Genomic DNA, 15,820 nt, shown 5'->3' with positions numbered 1-15,820 from the left:
GAGTCTCATTACTTTGATTTGTATCATACAAGTGGTCGCGATAATTCTTGGTGTTTGAAACTTGGTTGTTCCTTTCCATTTTATATTTTTTCCATGTTACTTTCCACTGACAAATACTTGCAGGGTTTTACGAATAAGAAAGTTGAGACTTAATATGACTTGTTTTTCTTATTTTTATTATTTGTGTTTGAATTTACGATAGTCACGTATGTAGTAGGAAAAGTCACAAGCACTCTTATGGTCATGGCCATTAGTCAGAGTTTAATTTAGTTTATTTTATGTCTCTAATATTATCGTCGGGTTGGCTTCGATTGGCTGTGAAACAACAGGCCTAACTTACACATTGCGGCACACTTTCCATTCATAGTATAATCTCATACGTTTGAGTGGTAGTGATCTAGTAAAAACTCCTGCAGTTTTATACAATCTCTGACCAAAAGTTTCAGCAGTGCAGATCGTTGTTCCTCTCATACAACAAGGAGTGAGTCTCAGATCACAGTCTAAGATCATGAATCATCTTGGAGGTCCATCTTGATTCATCTCGCATGGTGCAGAATACATGCACAACTCTTAGATTTGGACAATTAGGGATCCAATGGTAGAGATCGGGAAGCTCATCTCAATGAAGATAATATCAACGAAGATGACCCTATTGAATGTCTAATAAGTGCACCAAATCCAAACTATGCCCTTTCCATTGAATCTCTGATGAAGACTTCGGTCGTCCCACCCAGCTTGTGCTCCATTGGTCTGACCATCTATTTCACATATTATTGCCAATGATCAATCCTTTGGCCTTATCCTAGCAAAACGTGGGTTCCCTTGATATACACCCACCATTTGAAGAGTCTTTTATGTCGAGTTGTTAATAATTAAAAAAAAAAAAAACATGTCTTCTTACATTTGCAAACCTTGCTTTGATACCATGTTGAGTAACTAAGATTGTTTTTGCAAATGTAATTATATTGCCATTGTTATAGATATGTTATAAATGCAGATTTGGATCTCACATAAGTATTAGAGAAGGAGACATGTCTCTCATGTCTCCAAGGTTTAAACATCATTGGTTAGTATATTAATAATATAAATAACCATATGTATAATATATACATTACTATATATATTATAAAATAATATATATAATATATGTATATAAAGGAATATTTATCTAATTATCATCAATAATGAAACTCATGATCATATCAATCTGATTGTAACTACAAACTTAACAAAGATTGGGATTAAGAATAGGTTACCTTTTGTACAAACATTATATGGAATAAAAGATACATCTTTTTGCAAATATCATATGTAATGTGTTAATATTGAACTATTATTTATTCATGTTTTGGTTGAATCTTTTTTTCTCTCTGCATAAAATAAAGATATCTTGTGGGGAGTTAACATTTTGGCATAGTTGCATGATCAAATCTTCTTTTGTACAAACATTATATGGAATAAAAGATACATCTTTTTGCAAATATCATATGTAATGTGTTAATATTGAACTATTATTTATTCATGTTTTGGTTGAATCTTTTTTTCTCTCTGCATAAAAAAAAGATATCTTGTCGGGAGTTAACATTTTGGCATAGTTGCATGATCAAATCTGAAGATTTGATGAAAGGTAAATAGGCAAGATGGCAGTATAATGGGCCACACCTTCAATCACCAAGTACTAGCGATTGACAACGATAAGGATAGGGAAGAGATGTAGGAAAATCAGTTGACAGAGGACTTGATTGACAAGGTGGAAGTCTCGGTTGACCAATATGTAAAGTAGCAGGCTTGTGATAGAGTTCTCTCCATTGATATGGTATGTGCCAAACTCATGGTGCACACTCTAGTGTATGATCTTCTGGGAAGCCTTCTAAGGTTGCTGGCTCACAACTTAATTGAATTCCAAGAACGACAAGAGGAGAGGTAACAAGGGCAATGGAAACAACATATACTACAGTGGTACGAGGATAGAAACCCAAGGGAGCATGAAGCATGGCACAAACAAATGTTGTACTTTTGACAACTCATTAATAAATGCCCCTTATGCCAAACAAGGATGAAAGGAGACGTACTAGGACAAAAAAAGAAGAAGAGAGAGAAGGAGAAGCATTTGTGAGAATCTCTTTATATTAAGGAACAAGGAAAGAGGCAATGAAGGTTGCAGGGAATTGATGAGGAATCTCAAAGCCCACCAAAAATGCAAAAGCCAAATTGTCAATTGAAGCCAGAGTAGTAGGAGGTAGAGGTCCAATAGAGGGAAGGAAGAACACAACATTTGAGACGAGAGTGGGAAGAGATTGTTAGGAACCTACACCTCCCCAACAAAGTAGGAGAGGACCTTGCTGACATGTGAGAAATCCTTGACTACAATTAGTGACCAACGAGTTGAGTTCAGGGTTTGACTTGATATGACATATGACGAGAGGTTGAAGGAAGGCACCTCCTAGCTACCCTCGCTTAGAGTTGCACACAAAAACCACCAAATAGGAGAAACCACGAGAAATTATAGAGGAGTCAATGTAGTAATGATAGATAATCTTCATTAAACATGCTTGGCATAAGGCCTACGTGGTTACAACCATATACAATCAAATTACAATCAATGAGCTTAAGGTCTGCGCTCTTAGACAAAGGATCGACAGTATGCTCACATCAAGTAGTTGACTGCGCAAAAAGGAAAAATATGAACAACAACGACCATCCTCTAAACAACAAAAGAACAAAGAAGGAAATCTTTTTGGTGATGCAAGATTGCCAAAGTACTTGAGATGCTCTTGCATTAGACACCTAGGGTAACAAAATAATTGATGTCCACATCAGGAAACCCTGATGATTTGAGAAGTATCATAAAGATCAAACTCAACCTTTGAGATCCAAGAATTGTCTTCAATCGGTTTATGTTGCCACCGAACCAAATACTCTTTGTAATCCTTTCCTCTGGTGCGCTTATTAATTCTTGTATCCGAAATCATTTCAATCCCTTTTGTGTTCTTCTTAGGATAATCTGGTTTATCAGTTGATTCTTCATTGGGTTCATGATACTTAAAGATGTCTGGAATGTTAAACATAGGTGAAATATCCATATCTTTAGGCAATTCAACTTTAAAAGCATTACCACTATCATGTTTCTTCAAGATTCTACAAAGACCAAACATTTTCATCTTCAGCTTATTGTATGTACCAGCTGGAAATCTATTCTTCTTCAAATGTATGATTACCTTATCTTTAACCTTAAAATTGTAATGCTTTCTCTTCTTATCTGCTCTGTCTTTATATCCTTGATTATTGTTATGTAGATTATTTTCACTTCCTTATGCATATTCCTCATAAATCCCACAAATTCTTCAGCTTCAAGACAATATTCTTCACTTCAGCATCCAATCTTCTTAGCTTAGTAGTTCCTCTAGGACTCATGCCATTTACAAACTCAAAAGGGGTCTCCTTAGTATTTCTATTCACAAAAATGTTATATGCAAACTTTGCTTGTGCCAAAATCAAGTCCCAATTAGTAGGTCTCTCCCCGATCAAACGTCTGAACAGGTTTCCCAATCTTCCGTTCACAACTTTAGTCTATCCATCATTCTGTGGATGAAATGTAGAACTAAACTTCAAATCAGTATTCAGCCTCCTCCAAAGTGTCCACCAAAAATAACTAGTAAACTTAGTATCTCTGTTTGAAACAATAGTCTTAGGCAATCCATGAAGTCTCACAATTTCTCTGAAAAATAAATCTGCTATGTGTACTACATCTGATCTCTTCTTACAAGGTATGCAATGTGCCATTTTAGAAAATTTGTCAATCACCACAAAGATAGACTCATCACCTCATTGAGTTCTAGGTAATCCTAGAACAAAATCCATACTGATATCTTCCCAAAATCTGCAAGAAATAGGCAAAGGTGTGTATAAACCACCATTCTAACTACTTCCTTTAGCAACTTGACATATTTTGCAACTCCTCACCATCTTCTGAACATCCTTATATATTTGGGGCCAAAAGTATCTCTCTAAAATCATCTTTACTATCTTATCAATCCCAAAATGTCCTGTAAGTCCAACCCAAATAATCAACCCACTTATCTTGTTCACCAGTCACTTATCTTGTTCATCAATTACAAGGTTCTTACAAGCTTTCCAAGGTTCTATAAAATTAGGGTCAATTTCATACAAGGTTTTCAATCCCTCAAAACTGAGCACTTTAACTCTCATCTATGTCAACAAACTTCTTCTTCTAATCCATGCATTTAGTACCTTATTAGATTGTCCAGTCTAATATAACTGCATGCACATATACACTAGCATCACAGTCAACTTGAAAAACTTTGTTAAAACTCGGCAATGCAGGAACAGGTAATTTTGCAACTTTTTCCTTGAATGTTTCAAAGTTTTTATTTGCTCCATGTGTCCACTTTAAATCCTTTTTATCACCTCTCATAGTCTCTCTCATAGCATTATGAATTGAACATTCCTTTGGATTTACTAACAATTTCTCCTCTTTCAATCTTTGCATAACTTGTCTAATGCTCAAGGTGTTCCTCTTTAGTCCTATTGTAGATTAATATGTCATCAAGATATAAAATCACAAACTTAGCCAAGATTCTCTTCAAAACTTCATTCATCAGCCTCATAAAAGTACTAGGTGCATTAGTTAAACCAAAAGGCATAACCTACCACTCATACAAACCTTCATTAGTCTTAAAAGTAGTTTTCCATTCATCCCCCTCTTTGATTCTAATATGATGATAGCCACTTTTCATAATAATATTTGTAAAATACTTTGCTCTACTCAATCTGTCCATAATATCATTCATCCTAGGAAAGCGAAACCTACACTTCGCTGTTATCCCGTTTATAGCTCTAGAATTTGTGCACATTCTCCATTCTCGTTAGGTGCTAATACGACAAGTACTGCACAAGGACTCAAACTTTCTTTTATCAAATATTTTTCAAGCAATTCTTGCACTTGTCTATACGATTCCTCATTCTTACTAGGTGTTAGTCTACATAGTGTTTTATTTGGCAAACTAACTCCAAGAATCAAATCCATACAATGACTTATACTTCTCACAGGAGGTAATCCATTAGGAACATTATTAGAAATGATATCTTGAAATTTAGCTAACAAAGATCTCACTTTAGGTGCATGTTCAAGTTTATCTTGTTTCTCAATCTTTCTAGGAATCAAAGCAAAAAAACCATTTTGTTTCTTCATATCTTTCACAAACTGATTTCCTTCAAGCAAACAAACTCTTACAGAAGTACACAAACTTTCTTCAGATTTCCCAACCAAAGGTAACAATACTTGTTTCTTTCCATTAACCCAAACAGTATACTGATTCAATCTACCATCATGCAAAGCTTTCCTATTGTACTGCCAAGGCCTTCCTAAAAGTATATGACAATAATCCATAGGGATGATGTCACAAGATCTCTGATACAATAACAAGGTGAAGAATTCTATAGAAGCTTAAACTGAGTACTTGATATATATATATATATCAAGTATATATAAGTTTGATATAACTTGTGAATGATATAGATCAAGACTGACATATATATATATATATATATATATATATATATATATATATATATATATATATATATATATATTTCTGATATGATCACAAAGCACAATTATAACATAGACCGCAGATGTAACGAGGAATGAATCTCTTGCTCAAGGTACTAACAATGTCGTAGATTGGTTGTGTTTCCTACAACAACAATTATGGGATATATATAAGTCAAGAGTCATGCTCACGTAGAGACATGACTCTACGTGGCTATAGCTTGTAGAATCATGTCCCTACATGGACATGTCCTCTTATTACCTTAACTAATGCTCTTGTAATGAGTGATGAAGCAACTCATAAACCTCCCAATATCTCTTTGGATGGTGCCCTAGTATTATAGGGACTTTATCAGGTAGACAAGGAGGAGACCGATAGTGTTAGTAAATTAGATTTATTTAATAACAAAATATAAATATAAATATGTGTGTATATATATATATATATATATGTATATATGCTAGTGTATATGTGCATGTAGTTATATATATAACCACAAAATAAATACACACACATATACCAATGTTTTACCATATACATACTTTAACACTCCCTCTTAGCGAGGGAGAATGAATCATTAATATTCACTAATTGTATTAATATTCTCTTGATATGTGCACTGACATCACCCTCGTTGATGCCTATCAGGAGAATAGGTTATCTAATTTCCGACACATCGAGACAACTACTTAATGTAGTCTATCTGATAACAAGTAATCAGAATGTCATGATATCTATCATGACAAGTATCATGATCTCCAGCTTTTTGGGACAACAATTTAATGTAGTCTATCATGATACATTTGTTATCATGACTTCCAACACTCCGAGACAAGCACTTAATGAGTCCATCATGATAAGATCATCACCTTACAATAACAACCTTACAAATATATCAATGAAAGATCGTCACCTTTCATGACATAATCTACAAATGAAAGATAGTAACTCTTTTAACATCAAAAGAAAAATTTAATTGAATATACACATACACACACACACATATACATAAATATCTTACAATTAAATATAACTGAGATTCAATCTTAGGAGTTACAATCACATTTTAATCATCCCAAGTTTACCTCTAAAATGCTCCACTTTTGGTTTAGAGAGAGGTTTAGCGAATATATCCACAATTCCCTCATGAGTACTGATGTATTCTAACTTGATGACGTTCTTGTCCAACATATCTCTGATGTAGTGATAGGGAATCACAATGTGCTTTGATCGGTTATGGAAGAGTGGATTTATTGATAGCTTTATACAACTCTGATTGTCATAGTGCATAACTATAGGGTTCAAAGACTCCCAAATTATCCAAGTAGTAGCTTCCTAAACCATATTGCTGATTGCTTTCTACTAAACCAAGATCTCGTGGTAGATCCAAGGCTGAAACAACATCCAGTAGTACTTTTACAGTCAATGGAACAACCAACCTAATAAGAATTTGTATATCCGCGTAGATGAATCTCAACATGATCATATTTCATACCATATCCAATGGTAATGTGAAAGTATCTCAAGATGTACTTGGCTTCCATGAGATGAATCTTCTTAGGTTCACACATAAATTGACTTAATGCATTCGTTGCATAACAAATATCAGGATGAGTATTCACCAAATATATTAGAGATCTGATTATTTGTCGGTAGTCTGTTGGACGTATAGGTTCAGATTCAATTCCATGACTTTTAAGTTTAGGAAGATTTGTTTCCATTGGAGTGGGTAATGGCTTACAGTCCATCATTCCAAATTTGGTCAAGATATCAATAGTGTATTTTCCTTGGTTTAGGAAAATGTAGATCTCCTTTTGCCATACTTCCAGTGCAAGATCTTTCATATCAAGCTCAGACGCAAGATCCTGTTTGCATTTTACAATAAGATGATCTTCCCCTATTATTAGTAAGTCATCAATATATAGAACAAAAAATATCATATCACCATTAGATATTTTGAAATAAATGTTAGAAATCAACTATATTTTGGAATATCCTAGTTTGGTGAGATTGCTGTCTATTCTTTCGCACCAAGCCTTGGGGGCTTGTTTAAGGTCGTATAGGGCCTTCTTTAATTTACACACAAAGGAATTCTTATCACAAGTGATAAATCCTTCTGGCTGTTCTAAATATACTTCTTCATCAATAACACTATTCAAGGATGTAGTTTTAATGTCCATTTGATGTATCTTCTATCCTCTGGATGCTACAATAGCAATAATGACTCTAAGAGAGGTGTATCGAGCAACTGGAGCGAATGTCTGTTCATAGTCAATTCTAGCCTTTTGGGAAAATCCTTTGGCAATGAATTTGACTTTGTTGTTTTCAATACTACAATCTGGTGCATGTTTGATTTTGAATAACCATTTAGAGGGGACAACTGATTTGTCTTTAGGTCTCGGTACGATATCCAAGTCACCATTTCTTAATGTGGATTGATATTCTTCAATCATTGCATCTTTCCAAGCTTGACATGATAAGGCTTCTTCAACACTTGATGGTTCAGATTTGATAAGTTTAGATACAAGGGCAACATAGTATGAATGACTTCTAGTTTTCTTACTTTGTCTAAAGAGTTCATCAGGTTCTACATTGTTTTCTTCAATCTTCTTTCTTGCCCAAAGTGGTCTTTTCTTGCTATTAGGGATTTCAACGTTTCTAGTATTTGAAGATAAGGGTTCATGATCTTTTGAACAATTCTCCCGCTGATTCTCAACTTTAGGGTTTTCATCTAATTCTGTGGTTGATTCCTTGTTTGATTCTTCAATGTTTTTATAGAAGTTATATACAGTGTCTTCTTCAAACTTAACATCTCTATTGACTTCAATAGTTCTTTGTCATGGAATGTAAACTTTGTAACTTTTGCAGGATTTGCTATATCCAACGAATATGCCTTTCTTCCTAGAGGTTTCTTATTTGGATCTCTTTTCTTTAGGGACATGAATATATACCAGACATACAAAGATTCTAAAGTGATTTAAATCTGGCTTGTTCCCTTTAAAGGCTTCTTTAGGAGTTATTTTTCTAAGATTGAATGAGGCCATCTATTTTGGATGTATACAACTGTACTTGAGGCTTCGGCCCAGAATGAGATGTGAAGATTTTGATCGCGCATCACAGCTTTAGCTGATTCAATTGTAATTTTGTTTTTCCTTTCTACCACTCCATTATGTTGTGGATTATATGGTATTGTATACTCCCTCTGAATCCCAACAGAGATGTAGAATTCTTTAAAGTTCTCAGAGATGTATTCACCTCAATTGTTAGATCTTAGAATCTTGATAAAACTCATCACTCATGAGCCCAATTATTATAGCTTTTTTTTTAACAATTTTTTGTTAAAAAGGGTTAAAGAAGGCCTGTACAAACTTTTACAATTTATGAAAACTTTGTGAGCATATTTTACCTAGCTTGGGGAATATTTGGTATTCAAACTATGTCAGCAGGTTTTTAATTTCTATAAATTATATTTGTTTATCATTGTGGTTGATGAATTTTATCTAGAAGCCTTTTCTAGAAAAGTAAATCTAGCTTCAAACCTTTACCTAATAATGCTTGCAGAGATTGTGATGAACTATAGAATAAGTCATACTTTTAAGCATTTCTTTCACTGATATATTTGAGATCTCATTTACAACAATACTGTTGATAAGATCAAACTGGAGTTTACTAATGCTCTATAAATGTATGTATGCAGGCCTTAAACCAGTTCAGTATTCATATGCCAGGGAGAATGAGAGAGCTAGCCCACTTGTGGGCTGCTGTCATATATGAGAAACTGCTTAGTTCTGATGACGCTGAAAGGAGGATGGCAGAAAGTTACTTATGGATGATGAGAGCAATCGTCTTACCTCCTACGCCACTTCTTGCCAAGGTGGGTTCCTAGTTTGTTTTGCCTTGTTTCTGATTTTGTTGTCATTTTCTTGGTATTAATGAATTATGGAGTCAAATTTGTTTCTTCATCGGAGCATAGGGATATAACTATTTTATGAAGCTGTAGAAGCCTGTAATATTTTTTCGTTGAAAGGGTTTGATATATATGTGTGTGTGTGTGTGTGTGTACAAAGGTATTTTGTTTTGCCTTGTCTCTCATTTTGTTGTCGTTTTTCTTGGTATTCATGAGTTATAGAGTATATTTTGTTTCTTCGTCGGAGCATATGGATATAACTTTTTTATGAAGCTGTAGAAGCCTGTAATATATTTTTTTTGAAAGGGTTTCACCTTTTTTAAGGATATCAACTACAGTTCACATCAGTGGCATTACAGAAAGTAAAGGTCAACATGCTAAGTGATAGGTTGAAAAATGAAATGTTTATTCCATATTTAGGTTAAGGGAGCTTGCTATTTATCTTCACCTTGTATGTTAGAAGACTATATTTAACTATTATAACAAGGTTGTCCGCTTCATATGTCGCATATTCTCTAGCTTGCTCTATGCACTCCAAAACTGAAGTGACTTATGATATTGGTATTTTTCCCAAGAATGTAGTAATACCATTGTACTACATCTTGCACAATGGTGTACAAATTTTTTTCACAGGCGAAAGTGCGTTGTTGAATGTTTCAGTGACAAATGGTTGGATGCCCGTGTTAGGTGAGAACAGCTTTAAGTCCACTTTGATGCATCAGTTTGATCTGGACACTGCAATATTTGGCACAATGAGGAACAACATTGCACAAAGGTGCTGCCTCAATTGAAAAGTGTGTCCCAGAAAAATTTCTGTTAGAAAATGACTTCAGTCAAGTAATTTGATTAGCAGCTAGCAATAGTGTGAAAATCTGAGCACAAACTTGCAATAGAAATTTGCAAGTCAAAGAAAATATATTAGGTATTTTGAGATTACCTGAAGCTGATCAATCTTTTGTTAATCTTTATCTTTTCTAGATCTACTAGATGCCCTTTGAGTTAATGATATAGCCTACGAACTAGATGTGCGCAACAACAAATGTAAAATTGTCAAAGTTAGCTTGCTACTTGTGTTTGTTCAATGTGTCTGATTTCTCCTTAGTGTCTAAGTAGATGAACGTGAAGGATTTATTGTGAGGTTAAGGAAATCATTTGTAAGACATGTGAATGTTGCTGCTGAATTGATTAAGCAGAAAATTCATAACTAACATCTCATGCAATTTCTATTTAACATCTCATGCAATTTTTGTTTTGTTTTCTAACTTGGCTCCAAACATATTGAAGACTGGTAGGAGTCTAATGGTAACTTGAGTTTACATGGTTCTTTTTAAAGTGTTTTGCTCCTTGAAGCTGGTTTAGAATGTTGTCAGTACACACTGAATGGGCACTTTGGCCCCGTCCATGGCTTCATATAGATACCCCATGGAGTTTTTATCCCCATCCACTAGTTGCAGAATCCTCACTAACAGTTCTGACACCTAGATATAAAAAGCTCAATAGAATCAATGAACTGTAAGATTAGAAAATTTAAATAATTAATTATCAATGAAAGGTTGAGGATTCTTGAACCATAAAGACTCTTTCTAGCATATGGACTCTTGAACTACTCATGAAACATTGGTCAATGAATTGAACTAAAAAAAAGTACACGGTTTAATCTTGATAGCAATATCACAACTTGACTTGCTATGGAAAATATCTCCTACTTCTCAATTGATGAGCTTTCTAATGAATGGTTCATAAGGCAGAACACTTACTGAAGGTTACGCAAATGGGGTTGCAAGAAGAGCGGGTTTAACCATAGAGGAAATTTTGTAGTTACGTGTGCTCAAGCTGCAGTAGTACTAGAATTGGTGACCTTCCAGGAAGTCCCAGTGCTTCATATCTGTGAGCATCACCTAGATGCAGTGAGTGCTAAATGCTCCATTCATTCTTATGAGCAGTGGATTCATGTAAACCCCTACTCATGAAACATGGGTCAATGAGTTGCAAGGAGAGTGGGTTTAACCATAGAGGAAATTTTGTAGTTACGTGTGCTCAAGCTGCAGTAGTACTAGAATTGGTGACCTTCCGGGAAGTCCCAGTGCTTCATATCTATGAGCATCACCTAGATGTAGTGAGTGCTAAATGTTCCATTCATTCTTATGAGCAATGGATTCATGTGAACCCCTACTCATGAAACCTGAGTCAATGAGTTCAACTCAAAAAACTACATAGGTGAATCCTTATAGCAATATCACAATTTCCAAAAGTGGATTATTTGAAAACAAAAAATTTCCAAAGTAACTTAATGGAAATAGAAAGCTTGGACAAAAATAGAATTTTTCTAAAAAAAAATTGATGCTTGTTTTGCTCCAAAAGTTAAAAATTGGGCAAATCCAAATCTACACATGACAAATTTCGAGACTGCTTAATGCCCTTGAGAAAAGAAACCCTCACAACTGGAGAAGGGGTTTTCTGAATCCATACTTTGATACAAAGTTGGAGTTTTGGAGCCATGTTGAAATTTGCATTAGAAGCACCTAACTTGGTTTTCCCATGTTGTCAAGGATCATGTCAAAAAATAGGCAGCACGAGAGCTCAAAAATAATGTTGGATGCCTAGCCAATTAGAAGTTTGTTGGCTGCCACATATGCAGCTGCACTATAATCACAATCTAGATGTCCTTTGGCACTCGCAGCTCCCTAACCATATCATCTAAAACGTTGCATATAGTCTTTACATTTTTCACTTCATTAAAGGCATCGATTGATATTTAAAAATATCAATTGTCCCTCTAAATCAACTACAAAGTTGAGGAGCGTCATATTCCTTTCAGATGGCCCACCCATTAAATAGAATGGTGTAGCCATTCATTTCCTGAATTCTCCTTTTACTTTTCCCAAGCTCATGAGTGTTTTGGACCTCATCATGCAATAGTGGCCTACTTAACCCATAGTGACTTTGGCCTTGAAACCCTCACTTGGCATGTTCGATGCAATTACCAATTGCTCACCATATGGATCGGAAAAAACATTGAAGGGAATATTGGTGTAGGAGCAAAATCTAGCGCATACCAATTTTGTCACATATTGCAATTCTATGTTCCATGTAATGCCTTGCAATCTATGGCAACAATATATTTGGACATATGGCTGTCCGCACTTTTCGATCCTTGTAGTTGTTGCCCGAGGGAGGAAGAAGTCCCCATGCTTGCATTTGACACTATAAAGTTCAAATTTGTCATTGGTCCTGCCACTGCCTCTAATGTTTTCTACTGTTCTGTTGCTATTGCCATTATATTGGTGTAGGAGCAAAATCTATCACATGCCAACTTTGGCACATTTTGCAATTCTATGTGCCATGCAATGCTGTGCAATCCTGATTAAGCACTAGGAGTGTTACGTGCAACATTATAGTTTGACATATGGCTGCCCACACTTTCTGATCCTCGTAGCTGTGGCCTAAGGGAGGAGTAAGTCCGCATGCTTGCTTGTGACACTAAAAAATCCAAATCTGTCATTGGGGCTCGCATCGGCTCTACTGTCATTGGGGCTGCCATATGCTTCAAAGCTCGCTATTGCATCCCCTGTAGCCTCTTTGGGACTTTTGTCACATGGTGCAGTATCTCGGAAATACATCCTAGCAAGGTGATATTTAAGGCGACTTATGCCACCATTCACAGTTTTGCTGCAATGGATGCAAATGATCTCTCCTCCCACAGTACTTGGTATTCCATGTTTCCATCAAGAGTCGTTCTTTCTCCTACTAGATATACTTGCATAAGCCATTTTCTTTTAGCAAAGTAAGGACAATAAAAAAATAAAAATAGAACAAAAGGCAATTTGTTCATGATTGTTGTCATTAAATAATACAAAATAATTTTCAAGTCATGACTATGAAACTTTATTGAATATTGAAATAAAATTGAATATAAAGTTGATGTTGAATGAAATAATTTTTAAAATATTGAAATAATTTTAAAATGGTCCTAGGTATTTGAAATATATAAATTATGATATATTTATTCATTCAAAATATATGTATTTGATATAAATATATAAACAATATTTGATAGTCCTATGATCATTTTATATATGTATTTTAACGGACCTATTATATTAAGTATTGCAATAATTTTAAAGATTGAAATAGACTCGGCGGTAAGGTTGGGGTATTAACTTGATTGGAAAGAGCTTCCTAAGGTAAAGCATGAGGTCTAGCTGCTCCCTAACCCATGTGGTACTAGAAGACATGTTGCGCTAGCGTCCCCAATCGTGTTAAAAAGATTTCTTGATCCTACAGTCTATAAAAAGAAATAAAAAGTAGACCTAGAGGTGTATTACTGAAATTTGAAATGCTATTTGTTGACTAAATATTTTTGTAAGTCACGAAGACTACAACTTACGAAATAAAAACATTAGGCAACAATGTAGTGAGATAAATCTCTCCCCTCAACAATAGGGGAGGCTCCCTTCTTACCGTAGGTGGCTAAATAAAAAATTTGACTGAAATTGACAAATTGATTGTTTTTTGAATCAATTCCTCTTTTTCCAGGAATTATTTAATGGTAACAACTACTACATGCAAATTACCAAAAGGAACCTATTGCTACAATAATATCGGTGGCTTAATAGTTGATGTAAGAACAACATTAAGACAACAATTATAACTTAATTATTTGATTGGTAATAAGAGCCCAAAGTCTCTTATGACCAACCCTTTTGGAAGAAGAAAGTGAAGAACTAACAAGGTGTAAAGTCTCTTGCCAACTATCCAAATTGAAATAATATACTAGAAGTTAAAGAACAAAGTCTTCAACCCTAGTACTTGCAGCCACTAATAAGTTATAGCAATCTCATTTTTAGAAGCTCAAAGTCTTCAAAGGACAAAATTGAATGCTCAAATGCTTCACAGAGATAGGTTGTAAAATGGAACAAAGATAAATCGACCAATGCAACTTAAGAAAACAATGATTAATTCCAAGCCTCACAACACAAAGTTTGAGAAATTTATAAATTTATATCTAGAAAATTAAAGTTTTCAAGTTACAAGTATAGCCTTCTTGTATAAAGAAAAATGTGATTATTTACAATGGGATCTCCTTTATATAGGAAAAGAAGAGAGATAAAGGTGGGAGAGGAAAGAGGAAAGCCTTAACCACCTTGACTTATTCTTCGAACAAACTCCTAACTAACTTTGACTTATTTTGAGTTGCATGCCTAATACTATTGCAACTTAATTACATCATGTACAGAGGTGTATGTTGTGTGCATTTACTAAGTACAATTGCTTCTATATGCAATTTGTCAAAATTATTCCTACTGTTGAAAAGCATGAGAAAGAAGAAAATAAGTTGCTCTTAAGCATTTAGAAAGATCGTCACAATGTGTCCATGAACTCACCAACTTTCTGCAATGGTTCCTGTAGAATTATTTGTCTCATCCAGTTCTCTTGTGATACTACTCCACTGTTAGGACCACTGGAGCAACCGAAAAGATAGGTTTGGCTCTTGTGATTGGAGTTGGATCCTCAAGGAATGGTTCCTTTAAAAAAAGGAAAAGTGTCCATGGCAACATGCAAGGGTGAATATACTGACTCATATGTGGCTGGTGCAAAATTAAGGACTGTTGCAACCAAGACTTCTGGAGGAGGAGATTTCTTTGGCAAGCACTTTCTTGGTGGAGGAGGAAGTTGAGAATAATGTTACCCTTCTGTGGTTCAACAGACTTCACCTAAAGTACACGTCCCTTGCCTTTGTCATCGTTGATGGTGAGCTTTGGAATGGTTGTTGTTGAAGGCTTTGTGCCATCCTTCTGTTTACCCCATATCTCAACTCTTAGATCAATCAGTCTAGCTGGATCAAAATATTTTTCCCACTTGACCTTGATACCTTTTAACCCCGTTTTCTTCAACCGAATGTTGTGTTGGCAAGAATAGGCTGAAAATGGTCTCGAATAGAGACACTTTCCTGAGATGAATAAGATGGAGGTGGCATGGGCAACCTATGAAGGTGCTTCTTAGTATATTCTAGATCCAGGATTTCATCATTATCTTCAACCCTTGCAGGGAAAACTGCGAGGTCAAAGTCTACAATTTGCTTTAGGGTCAACCAACAATAATCCATCTTACGGATAACAAGTTTTGTGGGCAAATCAACCCAAATATTATTAAGGCAATTGACATGAATGTATGATTTTCTGATTTTATCATTCACTCCTTGCCATTCAAATTAGGCACATGCCATGAACTTCTTTAGGGTGATCCTCTGAACTTCAAATTCCATGTTCTTGGCCTTCAGTATTGTGTCTAGTGAATAGTTGCCAATCCTTAGAGGATTCTTTGATGAAATACTGATGTT

General features: G+C 35.0%; 1 protein-coding gene across 2 annotated transcripts in view; it reads left to right on the top strand.

Annotated features, from left to right (window-relative positions):
• LOC149566729 (uncharacterized) overlaps positions 1–15,820 on the top strand; it is a 133,398-nt gene that overhangs the window by 54,761 nt on the left and 62,817 nt on the right. For both annotated transcript variants that reach the window (XM_089820074.1, XM_089820075.1), the window contains one exon: positions 9,271–9,447. In XM_089820074.1, the coding sequence (XP_089676200.1) occupies positions 9,271–9,447 (177 nt within the window). The remainder of the gene's footprint in view (positions 1–9,270; positions 9,448–15,820) is intronic.

Source organism: Cupressus sempervirens, chromosome 3 (assembly GCF_028749045.1).
Source record: "Cupressus sempervirens isolate cs-2001-9-10 chromosome 3, ASM2874904v1, whole genome shotgun sequence".
Taxonomy (NCBI): domain Eukaryota; kingdom Viridiplantae; phylum Streptophyta; class Pinopsida; order Cupressales; family Cupressaceae; genus Cupressus; species Cupressus sempervirens.
Note: the sequence above shows the minus strand (reverse complement) of the source record. Positions and strands in the feature narration are given on the sequence as shown.